At 36.3% G+C, this 25,602-nt stretch overlaps 1 protein-coding gene across 1 annotated transcript in view; it reads right to left on the reverse strand.

The window, feature by feature from the left end:
• The window catches only part of LOC127634235 (taperin-like), a 36,253-nt gene that overhangs the window by 7,863 nt on the left and 2,788 nt on the right, over nt 1–25,602 (reverse strand). The window contains exon 2 of the mRNA XM_052113688.1: nt 798–1,008. Coding sequence (XP_051969648.1) covers nt 798–1,008 — 211 coding nt within the window. The remainder of the gene's footprint in view (nt 1–797; nt 1,009–25,602) is intronic.

A 25,602-nucleotide genomic window follows, 5' to 3' on the forward strand; every position in this document is an offset into this window, starting at 1 on the left:
CGATTGAACCTAAAGAACCGGAATGACGGGATGCTCATTATATAGCCCTCATATGCTAATTTCAGCAGGCTATGAGCGCGTGAAAGCGGGGCGCGCCCCCATTGGTGGCGCGTTCTAAATCGCCCCGTCATTGGTTCGAGCAGTTGCCGCAGCACAGCCAATGACCGAGCTGCTTCGCTCATCACTGTCTGCTGTGCAGCTGCAATGCGTTTTACATAAAGACTTCAATATTTCTCGAGAAACGGAGTTTTCCCATAGCGTAAGCTACTTACACAATACTTGTTCCCTCTCTCAGGGAACCGAGGTTACGTTAGTAACCGAGTCATTATCGTATCTGGAAAATCCACTACCGGTCGACCTCTACTATCAATTGCTATTGTATAAAAGTTGGGACGAGATATTCTTTAAAAAAAAATTCTTCTGTGTACCACATTTAGTAAGAAATAAATGCACATATTTTGAACGACATGAGGGCGAGCACTTTAATCAATTAGAACTGAAATGAATTAAGTTTGTTGAAAATGATTACATGCCAACACAACTGTAACAAAGGGGAATGTTGTATAAAGATAACAGCAATTTTATTACACAACACTATCTATAACTGTCCCAATACTGTTCTAGTACACTTTCCCATCACCTGAAAAATACATGCTTTTACTGCTTAACTTATTCTTAGCCTTTACTGAATCCATTTCCTGCTCTCCTCGTCCAACGTTTTATACTCTATCCTTCCATCTTTCCTTTCTGTTCCTCTCATTCTATCCATTTCCTCTCATTCTTCTTGTGTCACTCACCCGTGCTGTTGTTGGAGTGAATGGGTGTGCTGGTGTAGTTGGCACGGGGAATGCTTATGCTCCTGCTCATGCCTCTATCGTCTTCTTCTTTCTCCTCTCCTTCCTCCTCCTCCTCCTCCTCCTCCTCCTCCTCTCTGCTGTCCCACATGCAGCTCTCGGATGGGTATTCGAAAGTGCTCTGCAGGCTGGACTCGTTGAACGATATGTTCAGCTGTGGAGAAAATAAGAAAACAGCTTGTTCGGTTTCACATTCCTAACTAGACCTGCTCGAACACTGTGCCTGTGAACAATTCTACCAAAAGCTCTGCAAACTTTCGACAATTTTGAATGTTAAGTTCAGAAAGTGTGTGAATTCTAGAGATTATCCCCAGAATTAGTATCAATAAACATCTAGCATCTAAAAAAAAAACTGTACTGATTCAGTGTCAGCCTTGGCAAAACTAAAAGTGAGTGCCCAGGCCAATAAAACGGAAACATTATTAATATTATTGGAACAAAAATAGAACATAGCATTTGCGTTTAATTAAGATTGTTTGCATACAGTAGATCAAGTGACACAAGACTGTCTGTGGTCCAAAAAAACAGAGAAAAACTAGCCAGTTCATGGGCATAAACATGTTTGTTCGGTCCAACCAAATGGCCAAAACAGGCATTTGTTTATCACCAGGTATCTATGGTAACAAATAGAGGCACTTTTGACTGTAAAGTAGTTCAGTTTCCTTATTGCTTTATTTATTACTCTCTCTCCACTTTGACTTGTTTGAGCTTGACCTGCTTTGAATATGTCTGATAATCTAAGTCGGTCACAGTCATAACATTTTTATATATTGGTTAAAGATGGAGAATCCTGAAATTAACCCTAATCAAAACGCATTTGTATAAGTATAGCATGGTATTTACACTGTACCCCAGGTACTGCAATATTGTAGAGACTTGAAGGTGGATTTGTTTTTTGATTTTTCTCCCCAAATTGGAATGCCAAATACCCAATGCGCTCTAAATCCTCATGGTGGCATAGTGACTTGCCTCAATCCGAATGGTGGAGGACAAATCTCAGTTGCCTCCGCATCTGAGACCGTCAGTCCATGAATCTTATAACGTGGCTTGTTGAGCACATTACCACAGAGACCTAGTGCATGTGGAGGCTCACGCTATTCTCCGATGCATTCACGCACAACTCACCACGGACCCCACCGAGAGCGAGAACCACATTATAGCAACCACAAGGAGGTTAACCCAACGTAACTCTACCCACCCTAGCAACCGGGCCAACTGGTTGCTTAGAAAGCCTGACTGGAGTCGAACTTGCAACTCCAGGTGTTGAGCTACCCAGGCCCCCCTAAAGTTAGACTATTTTACTTGGGCAAATAGATATTGGATTTTGTAATATCGATAACTAAGATAATTAAATCAACATAGACTCAAGAATAAATAAAGGTTAAATGAACATTCAATAATGTTAATGCTTCATATCAGGTGGGTTTTTTTTTATAATATGCTGTATTAATAATCATACATTAGTCAATTAACAATGGCGAAGATGTTACATATCAGCAAAATCCATTATCAGTCAACCTCTAATCCCAAGTCTCAGTGATTGTTTATAGTTAACCTACAGCAGTCATTCTCAAGAAGTCTCAAACAGTGCAAGGCGAAATATCCTAGTTGATTTTTACCGATAACCAAAAGTTTCAAAAGTAACTATTGGCACTGATTAATCGGAAAACCGATAAATCAGTCGACCGCTGGTAGCAACCACCCAGAACGCCATTGCAACCACCTAGAAATGCCTAGCAACCACTCATAACACCCTAGTAACCACCTATCAATGCCCTCACAACCACACAGGATACCTTATCAACTGCATTGTTATGCACTAAAAACACTCAGAACACCTTGGCAGCACCCTGCCAACTACCCACAACCACCTGGCATTGTGGCGGACACTTTGTGCACAAGCAAACAGCACACACATTTTCTTCACAAAAGATCTGAGACATTTTAAACAAATTGACAGCAGCGCAATATGAGGAAAAACAGCAACAAGACTGAAAAAAACCGAGTTGTCTGAATCAAATCCAATTAATTATGAAGACCCTCTAGAAGATGCTGTACACTATGTACACTGGTGGCAGTCACCTGACCAACCTATGATCCCTGGTGTGTGTGTGTGTGTCTGCTCTGTCCTAAATCTACTGTAATCTCCATCACAACTTCCACACATAGGCACGGTTAATATACAAAAGCTAAGAGCTTCTATACACCACAGGCAGCAAAACAACCGGACAAAGGCCACATTTGCCGTAATAAACATCACCTTTTATTCCCTCAAACTGTAAACAACCTCATCATTCTGTTGAGATTAACTTTACATTCTTACTGTCTGGCCCAAGTGCTTCATTAAATATAATTAGAGTAATTCCTCTGACTTAACCAAAACCCAGTAGACAGATATTATTGAAGCTTCGTATCAAAGTAAGCATTAACTTTTAAGAAAGATAATTATAATCCAGTGTAGTAATATTGTATGTTTAGGGTCACTCTCACCTGAGCAAGAACACATTAATGAATATTTAATATCTCTGATTAAATATAAGATAAAATGGTTAAAAATTAAAAGATATCTGGGTAACACTTTACAACAAGGTTTTATTCGTTAACCCCTTAACTGTCAGCATTTTAGCGTGTGTTTTTTTCTCCCCAATTTGGAATGCCCAATTCCCAATGCACTCTAGGTCCTCATGGTGGCATAGTGATGAATCTCAGTTGCCTCCGCTTCTGAGACCGCCAGTCCGCGCATCTTATCACGTGGCTTGTTGAACGCGCTACCGCGGAGACCTAGTGCGTGTGGAGGCTCACGCTATTCTCCGCGACATCCAAGCACAACTCACCATGCACGCCACCGAGAGCGAGAACCACATTATAGCAACCACGAGGTTAACCCAACGTGACCCTACCCACCCTAGCAACCGGGCCAACTGGTAGCTTAGGAAGCCTGACTGGAGTCACTCAGCACACCCTTGATTCAAACTCAAAACTCCAGGTGTGGTAGTCAGCGTCTTTACGTGCTGAGCTACACAGGCCCCTCGTTTTATCATGTTTTACATGAGCTAAGAATGAACGATACTTTTAAAGAACTTAATAATCTTGGTAAATGTTAATTTCAACATATACTAATATTTTTTTTTATTACAAGTTGTATATTTTGCTGTTAACATTAGTTCAGACATTATGAACTAACATGAATTAACAATGAACAAATGCATATTTTTATTAAATAACATTAATCAACATTAATTAATGCTATTTAAGGGTTAGGGTACTAAATAATGTCTATTCGCATTTACTAATGTCAATAAATACAACATTATTGTAAATTGTTACCAATACGTGTAAAATGAAATGATTAAAGAAACAAGTGTCCTAAAATCAGGAAGTATTGCAGTCAATGGTTATTTTTTCTACTTCCACACTGTAGTCTCAAAACTTGTTTCCATGCCAATAATGTTTGTAAAAAAAAAAAACAAAGTAACAATTAGGTGTCCATTTGGGAAACGTATGTATAATGAAAATAAAAACTCCTCGGAAGAGATTCGAAACTTGAGATACTTTCACTTTAAAATGTTCCTCATATTTCATTACGGTTGAAAGCAATAAAAGGGAATCATTCTATCCATTCCTCTTTTAGTGGAGATGTAAAAGCCTTGTTCTCTTCTAGTAATTCAATGTAGTTAAATCTACTGTGGTTATGTAACACAATGGGCACGGACTGGGTGTGTAGTCAAATCTGTGTCTCTTTCTATGAAAAAATGACGCATGTACAGAACAAGACACCTCAGAGATGAACTCATGGGACTATATATATTCAGTGCTTCATGAAACAAAAGGGATGATGTTTAGTACCTACCGAGAGTATTCACTAGCCCTTTCTGTTCAAACTTTTTTTCAGATTGAAATATTTTTTACTCTTAATAGCACAAATGCAAACACATTATGAATTAAAATATTACTAATGTGACCAAATTAACTTATTTAAATCTTATATTTTATTTTAACTTGTATTTAATATTTCACATTTATGAATGATTTTTAATTTAAAAAATAATTTGATTACTTTTATTAAAAATATTAATTATACAAAATAAATCAAATAATCAGAATATTTTTCATTATTCTTTATTAGTTAATATATTTTAAGGACTTTACTTCTACAAAATACATATTTCTGGTATATGAATCAAAATAATTTATTACATATTTTTACTTTATTAAATTAAATAAATTAAATTAGAATTAAACTGCTTATGAATTAATAACATTTTATTTGTCATTATTTAAGACAATTTATTTTTCCAAAATAAAAATAAATCTGTTAAGAACTAATCTAATTAACTGAAATTATTTAATTTTTCTTTCTATTCTTTTTTATAAATTACTACATTTTAAAGACTTCTACAAAACATTTATGTCAAGATATTTATTTTGCAAGACTAAAAAACAATTATACAAAATAACTTTAATAAAATATTTATATGAAATAATTTGTAATGAATTTCCAAAATGAAATACATTAAAATAGTTCTGTATTTCTAATTTGAAAATGTGTACAAATTACAGCCTCCTTTCAGTAGCTCTCTTCGAGTTTTGCAATTAAAATTTCAGCCTCTTCAATGCAAATTTGTTCCAGATACTAAGTTGATGGAGACTGGAATAGTACTGATTTCCAAATGGATTCAAGTCTGGGCTATTACAGAATACTAACCTTCTTATTTTATGAATCAGTCTTTCATAGATTTGTCAATGTGCTTGGGTCTTTGCTCCCCCCCCCCAGCACAAATCTCTGGCTGACTGAAATCGTTCTCTTTACTGATTTGCCTGTGTTTTGGTTGTATCGATGTTGTCCATCATGAAAATTAGCTTTCGAGTTCCTTCTACTTTGAAATCAACCCCAAATAATGATGCTGCCACCATGGAAGGGATGTTACTCAAGTGTAGAGATAAATTTGGTTTGCACGGAAAATGTTCAATGATTTCAGGTTTGCCAACTTTTTTCCACCTAACATCTAGATCTTCCAAACATCTTTAGTCACCAGCAAGATCCATATCATCTCTTGGTCTTCATGACAGCAGAATTGATCTGATTGGAGTTATCTATAGTGCATTCGAGGTATAAGCCATCAGTGGATTTAAAATACAAATGGGGGAATGGAGATAAATATTATGTAATTTTAAGATATTTATTTTTAATATAGGCATACTCTGTATAGGCTAATACTGTATGTAAATACAAATATCACATTAACATTATAGATGATCAATTCTACAGTCATAGGGGAAAATCTCATTTATAATTAGTTTAATATAAATATAATTCTGTCAAATTTAAGATTTTGAAATTTAATGTTTCTCTTTGGCGTGGCCCTGTCTGGCGATCTGAAGAAGTTGTAATCAGAACCGTAATTTCATGCCGGAGATAGGAGGCAGGGGCGAGGAGCCTACCCCTGTGCAGGATGGGACTCAACCAGTGGTGGTGGGGTGGTGGAGGTTGCGGTGTTAGCTCACTGAAACAGCAATGTGATAGATTGTGAGCAGACTTATAAAGCGATGGCTTACGTGTGATTGGCTAAGAGTTACCTAGCTAATGGCGCGATGATGTACAGCTGCGAGTCTTCCCGCTAGAACTACGCTGCGCTTACATTTAATAGTTTAATTGTTGGATTAAAGATTGTCAAAACAAAAGTGCTTATTTTTTGTAACATTATTCTGAAGATAGGGGGAAATCCCATTTCAATGCAGCAGCAGTAGGGATTCTCTCATTAAATCAACTTTACGTGAATGTTTCATTCCAGTTCTAAACTTTGTTTGCCAACTCTTTGGCAGCAGCATGCAAAGTTTCCAGTGTGGAGTTATTTGGTCATTCTTGGCCTGTGCTGATTTCCTGATTATTCAGCCAGCGTTACACTTCTGAGCAAAGTGTGTGTGCTGCCAGTTTCAACCATTTCCCATTGTAGTTCTCTAAAGCTATTTAAAAAAAATATATGGAAACTATTTGTTGGCCTGAGAAAGAAAGACTTATTCCATCCAAGCGGACCAATCAATTCCAATCCACCAATCCACATTTCAGATTAATAATTGAACAATTACATATGTAATGCAAAGGGAAGTTTGGGAATTATGTAGTGACTGAAAAGTGCCAAACAATTTCAACCAATATTCAATCAATCATTCACATTAATGCTGCTCATGTTGATGACTCCAAGTACCATGTGCTCGTATAGCCTACAAATGAAATAAATACAAATGTACACCAATGTATATTTAATTCATGTTTAGAACTTACTTTATATTTACCATTACTTTATTACATTTAATAGTATTCTACAATAAAATGTATTAATTTAAATGACATTTTCTCCCATAAAACTATTCGGGTTTTGAGTAAACATGTTGTTGTGTGCCTTGTGTATCCATTGAAATCAATCATTTTATTCAATTTTCACATAATGAACAAAGGGGAGACAGCCAATCTAATAGGGCAGAATTGCTAGAGACACTGTCCTCATTTGAACTAGGTTGAGATTGTATGTCAGTACACACCCACACCCCCCCACACATGTTTATTGAGTCATTGAAACAAGGACATACCATAGTCACACTTCTATTGTTTCTATGCCAAGGTAATTACTATAGATTAACCCTACCCACACCCTGACCCATCCCCTAAAAGAAAATCTTTTGCACTATTTAAAACAATATTTATGAATCAATTTTTCCAACTGAAGATGTCTTCAATAGTCCCCAAAGACTATTGAAGGCTCACTTTATGGGACACCTTTTCCATACAATGGAAGAGAATGGTGACTGAAGCTTTGAGGTCTTGGGCGACTGAGCAGATGCCTGATTAGAGCTAATCTGCTGCCAAGTTGTTCAATATTAGAAATCCCTCAACACTGTAGGCTACATTTGGTAAGACCTACGAAACATAAATACAAGCATGTATGGTTTCATAAGCATGTGAGGTAGGCAATCCAGCCAATGTGTATTATTGTACCATCTTGGGGATTCAGTCAGTTTAGTGTATTTCAGTGAAGGCTGAATCATTTCAGCAAACACTGAGGCTTGCATTATAGTACATGAAGACACATACTTAATACTATTTGCATGTGTAGTAAAAATTTTCATTGCAATCTATATGCTATACTACTGGTAATCATAAGTGTTGTGATTCTGGAAGACAAAACCTTAATTGCTCAATCTCAACAAGAGTTTTAGATTTTCTGATGAAAATGTGAGTGGACCTTGACTGTTCAAAGCTCTCTTCCACAAGGCTATAATGTTGTTGGTGGTTGGCAGGGTGTAGAATGCAACAATACCATTCATTTTCTCCATAGGGGAATAGCTTTTTGACAATAACTTAAAAACCTTTAAAGATAGGGAGCTCCGAATTTGTTCATCGATAATATATGCTTCTGTTGGAGCCATCAGTCCATGTTATTCCAACTTTAGTTTTAAAAATTGTGTTTAATAGTGGAATTTCTGATGAAGAACTACACTACCTATGATCCTGGGGGAGAAAGACCACCAATCGGTGAATCACGGCAAATAAATTGTGCCTAAGGAGCCCAACAGTGACCGCCCATGCAAATGACGTTATCAAGTCATCTTGATACACTCAAATTCCTACACTCAAATTGCTAATATATTTGTATATATCTTTAATCTTTTGCATAAACTTAAAATATATTCATGCTGTATTTATAATAAACAACATTACATCAATACATTTTCATATTTTTCCACTGTTTTTAATTTTCTTACGGCATTTGCAATATTTCACTGGATTATTGTTCATTCCCTCATGAAAGACACATAACATTCTGATTCATCTCAGAGCTGGTTGGTTAGGTTCATGGCTTAAAACTCTTTTATGGAACATTTTATGAAGTCTCTATGAAAAAAAAACTAATGGGAAAAACAATACCAGAACCAAGAGGCTGAAAAAGTATATGGGTCCTGTTGTGCTCAATTGCTATACTGTTGCTAAAGGGTCGTTGTTCACTTGTTAAATATGGTTGCTAGAATGTCCTAGGTGGTTGTTTACTGGAAAAACAAAGAAAAATGCTTTACACATCCAACCAGAGTTTGGCATAGGTGCAAGGCAATGCAATAATCAAAATAAAAATGGTAAGTGAACTGATTTTACTGCTCCAAAAATACTTAATTGGCTTACACATGCAAAGTTTCGACCATTAGGTCTTCGTCAGGCAAAACCCCAGTGTAAAATAAACCACAGTTATATAGACACAGATAATGACATCAACAAACTACTCAATTACGTAGTCACAGAAACTTTTGAATTTACAAGTCACCAGTTCTTATATTACTTCGATGCTCACAAATACGGGTGGCTAATACAGGTCTAATATGGCCTTGCAGACCTTCTCATTGTTCTTGTACATTCATAACCCCCTGTTAAAAAAACGAAAGAAAGAGTTTCTGTGACCACGTAATTGAGTGGTTTGGTGATTTCATTATCTGTGTCTATATAACTGAGGTTCATTTTGCATTGGGGTTTTGCCTGACGAAGACCTAATGGTCGAACGATGCAAGTGTAAGCCAATAAAGTATTTTTGGAGCAGTAAAATCAGTGTGTGGACACTTTTCTTTGGTTGTTTACTAGCCCAAGTCAAAAGAGTCCAACCCCATGTCTCCATGATTCCGTCTCAGGTTCATTGTAAGTCTATGTGATTTTTTCCGGTTTTACCATCCGGAAGGTGTAAACCTTTTGTGCCAAATTTAATACTTAAATGTTAGGGGCACCAAAATGTATCAGCAACAGTAATGTTATGCTTGCCTTAGCAAAAACCACTGATAAAAAATAATAATCTATATTTACATTGATTGATTGATATGCTGTTTTTGTCATTTGATTGATAAATTTCACCCCTATTAGTCACGTGCATGTATGTAAACTCAGCAAAAAAAAAAAAAAATGTCCTCTCACTTTCAAATGCTTTTATTTTCAGCAAATTTAACCTGTGTAAATATTTGTCCCTGAACAAAGGGGTGGGGGGGGGCACCAGCTGCATTACATTTACATTTATGCATTTGGCAGGCACTATTCAAAGCGACTTACAGTGCACTTATTACAGGGATTATTATAAAGTGGTGGCTGTGGGGATCAAACCAGCGACCTTCTGATTACCAGTTGGTAGTTTAACAGTTATGTGCTTTAGACCACTACACCACCACCACTCCATGTGGTTTGCGGGTTGGTCTTGTCAGCAAAGGTGGGTTTGTACCCATAGGCGATGTTGGTGCCAGTGATGTCTGGTAAGGACCTGCCTTACAACAAGCCTACAGGCCCTCAGTCCAGCATCTCTCAGCCTATTGCGGACAGTCTGAGCACTGATGGAGGGATTGTGCGTTTCTGGTTTAACGCAGGCAGTTGTTGTTGCATTCCTGTACCTGTCCCACAGGTGTGATATTCGGATGTACCGATCCTGTGCAGGTGTTGTTACATGTGGTCTGCCACTGCGAGGGCCTCCATGCTGCATGCCTAAAGCACATTGACGCAGATGAGCAGGGACCCTGGGCATCTTTCTTTTGGTGTTTTTCAGAGTCAGTAGAAAGGTCTACTTAGTGTCCTAATTTGTTATAACTGTGACCTTTATTGCCTACCATCTGTAAGCTGTTAGTGTCTTAATGACCGTTCCACAGGTGCATGTTCATTAATTGTTTCTGGTTCATTGAACAAGCACGGAAAACTTTGTTTAAACTGTAAAGTTATTTGGATTTTTACAAAATTATCTTTAAAATACAGTGTCCTGAAAAACTGATATTTCTTTTTTTGCAGAGTTTATTTGTTGTGTGTAGGTGTTTCATTGAGGGCAAAAATGGTAGAGCGGTCCATGGTGTGGCAGTAAAGACTGTAAGGGTGTGCATGAGAAACAGTATGCTGTTTTATTTGTGGTGAAGGAGAATGTTTAACATCATAGTCACAGCATGAATGAATGATATAACAGCATGCTTTCATTGATAGAATGCTTCAAATATTTATCGAGCCAAACACGACCTCCCGTGAACAGCACTACTAGAAGTCCTTAACAAACCAGTCCAAACCAGCAACAATGGCGATGTGATGTGGACGTGTCCGGCAATACAACACAAATGAGCAGTGACATGATACAACTACCAATGGGATTAAAGATTAGAGGCAGACCGATATGTTGGTTTTGAAAAAATCTATGACGATAGATGTCGATAGCATTTTTTAATTTCATATTTTCAAAATAAAGAGTCCCCGGTGTATTTCGGGCTTGTTTATACTTAAAAGAACCATGTTACACACCAAATCATAATTTTTTCTGATTATTTTGGTTGAACAATAAACTGCATGGGATTTTATTAATTTAGGACTCTTTGTCTGTGCCATCATAGAAAGAAAGATGGCACAAAAAATGTTTTTTTTTTTTTAACATTACATAAATCGATTTAATCGGTTATTGGCCTTTTCCAACACCGTAGTTATCGGTAGTGGCAATGAAATGACGCAATTTGTATTGCTGCATTTTCAAACGCACTCCCTTCAGAATTTGCATGAAAATGTGATGACATCTTATTTTTAGAGGCAATATATAATATTTTTGGTCAGACTATCAAGAGCTATGGCTAGTAGCCCATCAATAACACTACTAGAGAAATCAGCAATATAGTGACTTGGTGACCTGCAGCGATTTAATCACTGGTGTGTGTGTGTGTGTACACAGATTAAAACAGCGTTCTTACCAGGTGTGACACAACAAAGCCACAAGGGGTAAATCCAATTTCCTCCAGGTTAATCTGAGTTATTTAACAAAATAGCAACAAGGAACAGGTTACAATTTTGCTGGTCATGTTGCATGTGTAACCCCAACCACAGTATCTCATTAGTCAAAATCTTGCTCCACATAACTCCATTAAACATCAATTATGTTCTGAATTACTAATTTTGTCACATTTGTGCAGCATTTTTGCTTTCAGAGGGGGACAGAAAATGACTCAAAGGTGATGCGAGTAATTTTTATATTTTAAAATACTTTACCCTGTCCCATCTTAATATGCAAAGACACAAGTAAGCCATTCTTAGGCTGATTTCCCCAAAGTGCAACAAAGCAGCCATCTATATTCAAGCATCTATATTCAATGTGAATCGTCAATAACCAATAACAAGAGCAACAGTTGACTACATGATGTGGGCATGTCTAGCATTAAACCAAAGTTTAACATTGATGTTAAGGATGTGTTAGAGTTGTTGTGAGCAAGTACACTGTTCTACAATCGCTATTGCTGAGGCAAGTACACCATTTTGCAGTGCTTATGACCAGGACTAAATGCATTACAAGCAATGAAAATAAAACTAAATGTTTGCAGAACATAACCGAAAATGAGAACAAAGTATCTTTCAATTTTTGTGGAGTAAAATTATTATTTTTTTAATGCTGGTAACCGGTTAATTTCATTCTGATAATTTTTTAATGAAACTAAAGTCTAAATGGTTTATCACAGTACATTTTCAGAATTACACCACTTTATATCTTGCCCAAAAATGGAGCTCCTCTCTTTTTAGTTGAACACGATAAGCATGTGTTTTGATTCTGAAGAAACTGCTGCATCACATATTTTTTTGCCTTAATGCACGTTGTGGATGTAGCCTTCTGTGACATGCTGAAGACCTTTTAGACAACTATTTATAATTACTATGTAAACATGCACGGTTAATCCAGATACAAGGAAAAATATTCTGGTCCCTTATTTTGAGCTTGTTTTTCCAGACCAGGTCCTTCGTTTCTTTTGCCAGCTCCAAAACTGCAACTGGCATATCACCCACCCTTAGCATAGAGTAGACTACTATCATTTTAAAAATAACGTTATTTAACATTCCTTTATTCCGTTCTAACCGTTACCTTCAGCTGGACACTGAAACACAGGAACGAGAATGAAAAAATACAGTTTCTGCTCAGAACAACCAAAAAGAAGAATATTTTGTTTTTAGTCCCTCCTTAAGACTCTTTCGGCTCATGTATCGACTCCCGTACTCTTCAGAGCTCGGTCCTTTGCATCACATGTGCAACGCTCTATTAGCTGAGCTACCTCGCAATTTGATCGCATTCAAATAAGCTTGTAAATGTAGTTGGTTATGTAACCCGACATAGCAACTATCAATGGTGTAACCAATGGTATGAGTTTCGGGAGGGACCACCTGTTTATCCAACCAATGGAAGATGAACTTGTTTGAAAACAATCAATCATTCTTTTTACAATTCCACATAATTCCATTGATTTTCACCCAGAATCTGTAGAGAAATTGTGGGTAGATTTTGTGTGGGCCAAGATAAGATGCCTGCTCTCATTTATGGAATGGATTCAAATATTAATCAGGTGATGCACAACCTCTCATGAGCAGAACTACTACAAAGGATAAGTAATGCTGCTTGAAGCAAGCGGTTTGATAAATCATTGGCAAGTTTGGGGCAGAGGCAGGGGAGGAGGTGTTTTGGAAACAAAAAGGCACAGATACCTACTTTAAGATGCGTAATGACAGGATAGAAAGGCTGTGGTCTTCGTTGCTTGGCGACCACGGCTATTTTTAAAGAAGAGTGAGCAGAGGAGGAAATACGGTAAGAGCAGGGAGCAGGCAAAGAGCAAAGAGAAATCAAAAGTGTGCTATACTCTGAGGATAACAGGGAGAGTAGGGGTGGGTGGTATTACAAAAATCATATATCACATTACTAGTCATTTTATAGTAGAGATGGGCATTTCAGTAATTTTTTAGTTGAGTTCTCTAACCCACAAATAACAAGTAATTGATTAAGTTACTTGTAAATTTTTAAAATTTTAAATGTTAGACACTAAAACTATGCTTATCTTTTTGGAAAACAATTCATGAAATGAACAATCAGCATTAATATAAATGGGATAAAAAGGCTTAAAAAGTACAACATTTGCATTTGCAGTCACCCAGTGCTTACTGTCGAAACCAGTACTGACAGTGTTAGGGTAATGCACATATATAAACACGGAGTCTACATAAAGGCTTTTTTTATAATTTTGCATGTTTGTTAAAAAATAATATTTTTTTTAAATAAAATAGTAAAATTTGACTTTTTCTAAAATGCACTCTGTGGATATTTAAATTGTCATGAAACCTCCCTACTTCAGCACTAATCGTTCACAAATCAGTTTGAAAAAAAGTCTCGTCAAAGGGCATAAAATATGTCAAATTGTGGGGGGCTACGGGGGTGGGACATGGGAGGGGGTCAAGATCTACTTCCAAAACACAATCACAACAGATGGCTGAGCATCACATTTTGAAAACAAAAGAGTTTTGAGGCACTTTGCTGTATATCAGTCATGTGACTGTGAAGAATGAACAGTTAGCAAATCTGCAAAAAGATTTGTATGTTTTGCTCAAACGTTTGAGAATGAGGTGAGAACATCACTCAAAACCAGCACTGCTTTAAGACGACATTAATTCATAGATATTTATTCTTACAAGGAGTGTTTCTGGTTTAATACAAGTTAAACTGTATTGTCAGCATTTGTGGCATGCTGATAACCACAGATAAAAAATGAATAAAAGTTAGTTCAGTAAGGCACATACAGTGAAAGTAATCGGGTTCAATACACAAAAAAATGTAATGCACAATTTTTCAAAAGTACAGCCACAATACTTAAGCATAACACATGTTAACATGACTCTAGTGTGACGAAATCTCTTACTAACCTTGTCTGTGTGAAGTTATCACTGTCATGACAACATAACAAAAAAATAAACCATGTACACGTAAATGCCGGAAGTAAAAAAAAACACAAAAGATCATATACATTTTTACAGCTATCATACATTTTTCGAGTCACAAATATCAAGAGGTAATCCATTTGACCTAATTAAAATGTGCTGTTTTGTTTTTCCAAAATATCTGTTGCTTCTTTAAAAACTTCACATGCAGTCTTAAGGGTCTAAAGGGGTCCTCCCATGTTTTATTTTGTGTGTTTTTTTTTATCACATAATAACAGAATGCTACCTGCATGTTGGTTAACACTACCTGACTTTGATTTGGTGGACAACATTTTTCAAAATATTAACAATATTTTAAAACAAGATTGTTTCAAACCTTATTTTTATTGTTAGAGAAATAAAGAAAAGAAAAATGCCAACATTTATTTTTTTTCAAGAATTTCAAATTGTATTGAAACTTTATTTATTTATTTATTGTCTCTGGATGGTTATACCACTTAGATATTTTTCATTTCGAGTCCCAGAAACAAAATATCAAAATGACTCAATGTTCATCATAGTAGAGGTGTATTCAAGTAGGCTTACTGATCTCAGTGAATTGCATTTTTAATGTATTTTTGAATAACTTAATAGATATAGTTAATAAATTGACATGAATGAGATTTGAGAGCTACGGCATAAGACTTTCAGTGAATAAGGACTTAATTTTCTGTCTGTTTCTCGCACAAAGCAATCGTATGGCTTCAGAACACTTGGAATATATTCTTTTAGGATACTTTATGTGCTTTTTTTTGTTGTTGTAATTTTAGGAACTTGGCAGTGTCTTTTCCCTTTCACATTCATAGTATGCCAAAGACCAGTGTAAAAAAAATCTGGGATTTTAAATAATGTCATTAAATGGTCATTAAATAATGAGCGAAATTTTTATTTTTGTGTGAACAATTCCTTTAAGTGTTATGATTATGGTTCCATAGTGCTACAAGCTTGCCTTCTAGTTCATCGTATACATGCAATTTTTGTTCAATTTACCAAATTGAAGTTGAGGGACATTCAAAAAAGTATTGTCGTGGCAATTGACAGTATACCATATATGCTGTCGACAGAGCTTAAATTGTATTTAACACCCAATATTTCTTTGACACATCTTTCAGTGACACCACCATCAATGCATTTCTTTCATGGTCTCTTGAAGTAATTTCTCCTTTTGGCCTTCTCTTAAAGGTATAATGAACTCAAACAGCTACAATGACCCTTTTAATTCACTTTGTCTTTAACTTTCTCTTCCTCTCTCTTTAACGCTATGATCTTCTCTCTGTCACACATGCACACAAAGTGGAGTGTGTCCTGAATTAAACATGACAGTGACAGCGGCGCTTTGCAGTCTGAATTCTAATTACATCGACTCTATTGTAGACACTGCAGCCATGTGACAGGCAGACATCTAACACACACACACACACTCACACACACGCTCATTGAAATGGTCCATATGGGATTACACAATGGTGTCAAGACTGCAGGATACATCACAAAATTATCTGAATTTCAAAGTCAACAACTTAATGGTGTCTACTGAGGGAATAGTAAAATACACACACATATATTGTTAGTGGATGAGGTAGTGTCTGTCTGCAAAAGGCACTTCCTGTAGGACCGTGGTAAGGTTAAGATAGGGGTAGGAGGGAAGAAAGAGCAAGAGAAGTGTGTATGATGGAATAGACGGCATTCTGACTGGTCAATGATTAAACATGATGGACTTTCACACCCGTAAGGCCATACAAGTAAGAGGAGCAATTCCATCCACCTCGCTGCAAGTCTTTGGAAGGCACACATCATAAAAGTTAACATTTTCAAGACAGAACGCTATTAAAAGAATGTGCAATGCAAGTACCCCTTATGTGGAAAAGAAATGATGGGTTAAAAATGAAACTAGTGGTGCTTTAATTAGCATGCTAACAGCGTGCTGCGCTAAAGCTGCCAGAAAGTTTGCACGAAAATAAAGTTGCATTTTTAATACCCACCATACAGCTATAAACACATAGACGGACGTCTTTGGCCATTGCGTAGCGACTCGCACATCCCTAATTGAGAGAGCTTACATTGCATAAACCACGACAACTCAATTTATCAGTGTTGAGGAAGCTTCTTATGCTGTCATTACTGGTAAAATCTAGTTGTCTTAATTAAACGTAAATTGAAAGGTCAAGTTTTGTACTGTTAACTCAAATATCTAGTTCCTTGAACTTATTTTTCTTAAAACCCATAGATTAAGATACTCAAACTATTGAGTACAAAATTAATGCTAAGGGGAATACCCACAATGCATTGCGCATAATAAATTATTTAATTATGTTTCCTTGGTTAAAGGGAACACATGGGGGTATTTAAATAGCTGTTATTTAGAGGTTCATAGAGGTTATTTTGTAGCATTCTTTATGTTGTTTTGTTGCAAGTTGTTTTGTGTGATACAGGGCTGGGCGATATCTAAGAAACAAGTTCAAAACATTTTTTTTTTTAAATTGTGATTTCCGATTACATTTTTTGAAACACGAAAAGCTAAAACCAACAATATTTCGAAATTCAAATTGCACTTCAAAGGAAAAGAAAAACAATTTAAATAACAAAGTGGTCAAAAAATCGTATAAAACCACCCTTCCATTTGCCATCACACAAGTATCCATCTACGACAACAGATGGAAAAGGACAGACACAAATTAAAATCTAAAGATATTTATAAATGTAAACAAAAAAACTGATGATTATAATAATAATTTAAATATAAATAAATTTTAGGTTCAAGGTGACCGTGTTTTTGTATTATTTTATGATTTAATCACACATGTATAAGCTATAGGCTCCAGCCCCCCGCGACCCTGTACACAGGATAAGCGGTTGACGATGGATGGATGGATGTATAAGCTATTTAAGTGAACCTGCAGAGTTGCGTTCACAATGCATGTTAAGCGTGAACAGCTCCATGGAATTAAAACAAACTCAACTAAACTAAACTTAGAGCACCTCCTAAGATAGTCTGAGGTAATTTGCAGCATTCATATAGATGACACTGTAACAGGTAAAGGAGCAAGGAGGAGGCAGGTACACACAACGCGGCCACGCTGTCGCTCTCTCTCTCTCTCTCTAACTGGCACCTCCGGCTCCCCTTTATCTCGCTTAATCTCATTTGTAATTTCCCAATGTTGTCGATCATCATCTGTCAATCAGTGTCCCAATTGGCATCAGGATAGTTCTCAGATATCATCGATATACGATTACATCATCCTATTGCCCAGCCCTAGTTTGATGTCTCCATTAGGGTTATCAGTGTTCCCTTTGGTCATGTTAAAACCCTGTTAAAACCATCTCAGTTGTACTAGAATATGTGCAACTGAAGTGCAGGTGTTTATCCATTTCTGTGGAGAAATAACATTTATTTAATGACTGAAGCTAGGTTAAGTCTACTTGCATCTAGTAACCTAAACTTAAATAGTTAAGTTCATTCTATATGAACACCAAGTGTGCTTAGCAACATCCCACACACAAACAAACACACAGCAGCGTCATTGGCACCTGTAAAAACCTTTGGCAAGCTTTTTAAATCTGGGCCTTATCATATTAAACCATTACACGGCACTCCCTATTCAAAGCCTTCAGAATGAGCAACAGAGGTATAAAAGCAAATAGCAAAACCATGATGAAAGTTCTCTGACAGTCCAGGCTAGTGCTGTGTGTAGAAGAAAATAAGTCTTTAGTCCGGAATTACTTTCAGTTGGGTGACAATGACAGACGAAGCAATTGCAATTTTTAATTCTAGAATTTCACTACTTTAATGAATATCAGGTGAAACTACCATTAAACCTTTTAATAAAAACAAATTTGATTCCTCGCCTTAAAGAGCCTATATTATGTTCATTTACAGGTTCATAATTTTATTTTAGAGGTCTACTAGAACAGGTTTACATGCTTTAATGTTCAAAAAACACATTATTTTTCTCCTACTGTACATTGCCGCAGCACCTCTTTTCTCCCTCTGTCGGAAACACTCTGTTGTTGCTCCTGTCTCTTTAAAAAAAAGACCTTTCCAAAAAGCCCAATCTGCTCTGATTGGTCAGCTGACCCAGTCTGTTGTGATTGGTCAACCACTTAGAGCGTGTGTGGGGAAATGTAACGCCCCTTACCATAACCGAGTTTCAGCCCCCGAGGTTTCCTGAGCAGCACATTCCTGAGGCGGGAATTGTGCAAATGTGTTACACAGTAACGTAGCTATGTCACGGAAGTGACTGGACTGCAAACCAGGCATTTCAGGCAGTTCAGGAGAAGTGTTTTCTGTAGGAGAGAGTAATTCCCTTTGGCATGGAATTGTGCTTCGGAACTTTGCAGAACTTTTACATGCACAAACAGGTATATTACACACTAAAGGAAAGGTAAAATCCCAAAAAGCATAATATGGCCTCTTTAAAGATTAACACAGTGAGGAATATATGAGCTTCTCAAAGCTAAAGTGGAGGCTGCTTCAGCTAAAACGAGACAAGCTTCATCATTCAGAATTCAGTTCATGTGAGTTAAGTGTGTACTTTTTGTTTCAGTGCTCTGCTTATAGCTGAGAACAGTTCCTCTGAAGCATGGAAGACATGTACAGATATAGAAATTTGAATAATAACATTATTCTCAATGTTGTATAATTATCAAAGATTGAAACAAGGTAGCATAAAAAAACCACGTTGTAAAAAATGTCTGTAATTTTAACGGTAAAAAACTGTAAAAATGCAACAGTAAAAAACATACATTTTGTTAATGGGTAGTTACCATCAAATATATGTTAAAAACTGTAGTATATTTAAAAAGGCAGTACATGTAGTTTTACAGTAAAATGCTGTAAAATTTACATTTTTAGAAGAAAAAAGCATGATTTTCTCGTATAATTAATGGTTAAAATTTACATTATGTTTAATAAGAGAGCGCATGTACTTTTTACTGTAAATTAGTGTTAATATTACAGTAACAAACAGTAATAGGGCATTCCCAGTATTCCCTGCATGACCCATTACATTTCATTATATTTTATGGGAATAGTTGTTTCTTCTTATTTTTAATATCAGTTATGTACCTGTGTTATATTTGTATGTAGTCATTGTTGCAAAGTAATTTTCCTATTTGTCTCCTAAAGAATGGAATAGTCTCCCTAACACGGTTTGGGACTCCTCTCAGTTTGAGTCTAGACTAAAGACTCAACTATTCACCCAGCCATACACCTTATTTATGCCTCAACTCATAATTATGCCTCATTAGTTAGGTCTGCCGGAACTGGAATCACTTCTCATATTTTATAACTCTGCAATAAATTGAATGGAATCTATGCTAATTTTACTCTACTGTATTTGTTTCTCTGTTTCAACCTCGGAATTCATATCCCGAGGTTTAGAGATCCAGCCAGATCCAGCTCCATTCCTGCTTTGTGACAAACTCCCACTGCGATATGTCGCTGAGTGATGACAACTAACTGCAGCCTGTGCCATCCAGAAACACTACAGTCTAAGGCAATTGACTTCACAGAGGATGATCTGATGCCAACTCCAAATTTAAGATATGGGATACTGCATGTGCCACTGCCTGAACCTTGGTCTAATGATGGACTACACTCTAATTGCCTGATGTCTACCTGACTAATTGCCAACAAAGTCCTTCATCAGCCAACTAACAAGGAATTTCATCTATGTGAACTTCTGCAGTTAATCCAGGATGGACTTCAAAGACATTAGTTTTTAATCTTACAGTTTATACAAAATATTGTTGTTTAAGCACTGTCCCTTAAAACTTACTTAGTTTAATAATTTTAAACCACTGCACATAAAGAAGAACTATTGGCATTATATTCATGATGTTAGCCAGAGGGGAACTGGCCCCCACAGTGAGACTGGTTTCTTCAAAGTTATTTTTCTCCATTAACCAACATCTTATGGACTTTTGTGAACCTTGCCACAGTCATATTCGGCTTGCTCACTGGGGTTATTAATACAGTTATTATTTACTTATTTATTTTTAAACACAATTTACACTTATATCTTTATAAAAATGCATAATGATGACTCAAAGACTTTATAGATATTGCGGTTTAATTTTCTGTTAATGCATGATTTTCTGTAAAGCTGCTTTGAAACAATGTGTTCTGTAAAAAGCGCTATACAAGTAAAAATGATCTGACTTGACATTTTCAGTAAAGGGAAAAAATAACTGCATAACTCTGTGTATTATATATGGTTCCTTCATATATTTATGCAATAATTGTAAATTTATTAGGTGTGCATTTACTCAATTGTCTTTTCAAAGGAACGTTTTCAGTAAGGCATTTAAATATAAAGCAGGCTATAAACCTATGCTTTTTTCTCAAAATGGGATTAGCGCATCATAACTTTCTTCTTGACTGACACACACACACACACACACACACACACACACACACACACACACACACACACACGTGAGATGCTGGCGCAGGTGATGAACTGTCGAAAAAGCTAATTTCTGATTTTTTTCTGTGTTCGTCCAAATCAAAATCTCCCATACAGAATAAACATTTGACCTTAGTGAAGAAATTAATCTGCTCTACTCCGGAGTGCAAGTCCACAACGTACTGTAATGTAGGAACAATTATTAAGCAGAGTTTATTTTTTATCTATTTATTTTTGTTTATTTCCTTTTGCCGTGCAGGCTCGACTTTTTTAAATAAATGTGTGTTATCCTGACTTCCCGTGTTTAGGTGGACCATAACGATACAAGTGCTAGCTGTCTTAGAATTTTCTGTCAAAAATGTAATATGTAATATATAGTCAAATGAAATAGCATGCATGTTCCAGTTGAAATGAGTGCTCTGGGTGATATTTTTGTTTGTTATGCTTCATTGAGTTTTAAAAAATAAAAATTTTTTTTTGATGTGGTGGAATATGACGTCACCCGCTAAACCCCTTCCCGCCACAATCGACATTTCAGCACCCCCACCCCAAATCAACTTCCTGATCCCCTAGCAACAAACTGCAGTCAAGCACCACTCACAATTTCTTCAGATAATTTAAAAATCTAGTTTTATCACACATTCATGGTTAAAAATACATAATTAATAATAAATAAATTCCAGATAATGTTTAGTACTAAACTATACCAAAAACTACAAGAGCCTAAGTTAAATCTACAAACTCCTGGCCTACAGAATTTGAAAAGCATGTGATTGTAAAAGTTTGTAGGCCATGTATCAAAGACTCATCTCTCAGTGCTGCACACAGAAATACAGACTGCGAACCCACAGAGGAAAACCACAGAGAACGAGGGGGGAAACGGCAGAGAGACAGATAGAGATAGACGCTTTTAAACACATGAACACAGGGCCCAAATTCCAACCAAATGACATGTTCTTGATGTAGCCAGAATTGCTGCTTCCCTGCCTAAGCTCCGAAGCAGACAGAGCTTCAATCAATGCCAGATCTAAAACTAAACAAAACAAAAGGCATGGCATGGGCCAATCCTCAATCATGTAATGCCTAGAAACACAATTGAGAATGAATCAACAGCAGCACATAACATAACCAAACCGGAGTCTCACCGGGTGGATAATTTAACAGACAATAGAACAGAAGAGAGGCAAGATCAAACATTGCTGTCAAGATTGCATTGCATTACATAACTCAGCTCAAATCCTCCAATCAAATCTACACTAAAGACTGATGGCTTTCTGTGCCGTAAAGTCTAAGTTCACAAGAATATACAGTATTTGAAAATGAGGTTATTCAAGGAACTAGGTTTTTATATTTTCTAAAGAACACACACCACAGTCCATCTGAATAAAATTACACAAGATAATCACTCGACTTGCCCATGTTAGAGGCATCAAATGTATTAAAAATATTCAGAGTTTTGTTTGTAAACTAGTAAACTAGATATCCAAGAGCAGAACCGTACATTCCACTTTGTTTTCTGAGTTTTCGTGTGAAATAACCAGGACTTATTCATTTTTGGTAGAAATTCAGGGAGAAATTCTGATCCACAGAGTCTTCACACTATTTGTTTTTTTAGGGTTTTATGTATGGTGTCTATTTCTAGCCTGATCTCATGAACATTACGTGACCGTGAGAAAATTTTTGCGAAACTAAATTACGGGCCTTAAAACACATTTGGCTGCAGTTTCCCAGTGAAATGTCCAGTGGAGGGGGGCACCAAAAGCGAGTGAAATTTGTGTCGTAATCAGACCAAGTTGTAAGGTGAATATTAGATGGAGGTTTTAAAGGAATAGTTCACCCAAACATTTTAATTCTCTCATCATTTACTCACCCTCCTGCCATCCCAGGTGTGTTTGACTCTCTTCGGCAGAACACATTTGAAGAAAAATGTACAAATATCTTAGCACAGTAGGTCTTAAAAATGCAGGTGGAATGTGATCAGACTCAAGCAGTTAAATTAATGTCTTCTAAAGCAGGATGATCACTTTGGTGCAAAAAAGATCAATATTTAAGTACTTTTTATCAATAAACCATTGCTTATGGTCAGCAGCAGTATAGGCATTCACAGGAACGCTGAGATCACGTGGCCCTCGTGTGACGAATTCACGTTGGCATTAGGACTGAAATGATTAGTCGACATTATCGACAACCTTGACAATAAAATAATTGTCAACAAACATTTTCGTCGTCGAATAGTCGTCTGATTTCATTTAACACAACATGAGATATTTTGAAACGCTTATGATGACGCGGGAGAGCAGCACAGCAGCTCGCACTTGTCTGAGAAGAACAGCTCACAGTCCAGACACTCCAAACTTTCCAAACAGATTAAGGTGATGTAGATCGCTGAGTATTAGAATACAACATTTTAAATAGGTAAATACAGAAGCAGTGTCGTCATGAATAAAGCGAAGCAGTAGGCTACCTGGTGTTCCGCTTGAACAAAACTTGCCTGTCAGACCGTTCAAAAAAGGAAAAACTGCTCCGTTATATACTGTATTTAATGTATAATTTATTAAAGTTTAATACAAGGAAGCGGGCTGTATAAATAAGCACAAACTCCGAAACTGGCATTTGTCTGTGTGGTAAGAGCCGTTTATATGTGTCGCGTGAAAAACTGAACGAGAGAGTTTCAGTTTCAAACTTCTCCCGGTTGATACACTGTCGCGCGCAGAGACGCTCATCGCTCGCGCACGCTTGCTGCAGATAGAGTTTTTTATAGTGATTGTTCACAACATAGTAAATTATTATATGAGTGTCACGGTGTGAATCTAATGGTGAAGAAAATCTGCGATACGGAGCTCTATAAAGAAGGAAGAGTTTATTTTTTGTGAGTTAAAGATGGATTGAAATCAAGTGAACAAAAAGGTTAGAGGGTGTGGTCTCAGCCCATTATACAATATACATTATACAAAAAAAATTTTTTTTAATTTGTTTTCTAATATAAATATCTAAAACTCCTTATGTACATTTACTTCAGCAGCTAAACTGCAGAAGAAAAAAAAAATATTGGAGAATTTTGAATATATTATTTAATTCATTTTAATATTTTAATATTTTTAAATATAGAAAAATCCTTAAAACAAGATTAATTTACCTGATAAGCAACATATAAGATACTTAGGCTTGATTTTAGGGCAAATATCTTGAATATGAGTATATTGTTTCTTTACTGCACTGGCAGAAGTATGATCAAGTGAAAAAATACACTTATATTTAAGATAAATTCTCTTAAAGCAAGTCTAAATATCTTATATGTTTGTCAAGTAAATTTATCTTGTTTTAAGGATTTTTAGATCATGATAAAATGTAAAACTTTTAATACTGTGTGGCCCCAACTATAAATCCATAGATTTCTTGGCCAAGACCTCATATTGCCAACACATTGCGGCTATGTGAAACAATGAAATAATAAAGATTGCACTGGCTTCCAAAATGCTTTTGCCATTTCACATGCCCTTCTGGATTCACTGATAATCATAAGATAACTTTATTATAGCTCAGTAACTCTTCAGACTGAACTCAGAACAGAACACATGACTATTTTATTATGTAAATCACCTGACCTCCCCCAGATCTTTCCTGCAGTTCAGGTTTGGTTATAAATTAATGTCACAATAAGAGCATATACTATGACTAAGACAATTCACAAACTTGTACAGCTACATAGCCTGAGACCTGACGTCATCCATCCAATAAAAATCACCTTGAGACCAGTTGGTTAAAAGTAATTGCAAAAATTGCTCAGAAAAGTAAAGTTAGTTCTGAGAGATGCGCTTTAGTTTGCTGGTGCCTCTTGGTTTGATATTTTGTTATCTAATGCAATGACTTTCATACATTTCAACTGTGGCTTAGTTGTGTGGATACCATTTAGGGGAATTTGACACCTCATTTTAATAGAAAATACAATGGAAGTCTTTTGAGATGAATGTGAAGTTTCCAGTTTGGGTTTCTAGACCCAAATCCTTGGTTTGCAGTTATTGCATTGACAGGCAGGTCGAAAACCATCTAGTTTAAACTAACCAGTAAAACACAGCACAATAATAAAAACCTATGGTTCAGTAATATGAACCTCTAAACAGCTCACAAACAGCCATATGGAAAAGCACTATGGCTGAAAAAGGTTCTTAAGGTTTTCTTTTCTTTTTGGTTCCACATATAGGATTGGAATGAAATACGGGTGAGTAAATAATGACAGTGTGTATAATAACAAATCATATATTTTGACTATTCCTTTAAGCACATAAGAACAGATTTACAAATGCCCGGAAAGGAGAATTCCACTCAAGCCATCTTTTAAAGGGATAGTTCACACAAAAATTAAAATTCTCTCAACATTTACTCATCCCAGATATGCTTGACTTTCTTACTTTTTTCTTCAGCAGAACACAAATTAAGATTTTTAGAAGAATCGTTCAGCTCTGTAGGTCCATACAATTCAAGTGTATGGTGGCCAGAACTTTGAAGCCCCAAAAAGCACATAAAGCCAGCATAAAAGTAATCCATAAGTGACTCTATTGGTCAAATCCATGTATTTAGA

Source organism: Xyrauchen texanus, chromosome 4, assembly GCF_025860055.1.
Source record: "Xyrauchen texanus isolate HMW12.3.18 chromosome 4, RBS_HiC_50CHRs, whole genome shotgun sequence".
Taxonomy (NCBI): Eukaryota; Metazoa; Chordata; class Actinopteri; order Cypriniformes; family Catostomidae; genus Xyrauchen; species Xyrauchen texanus.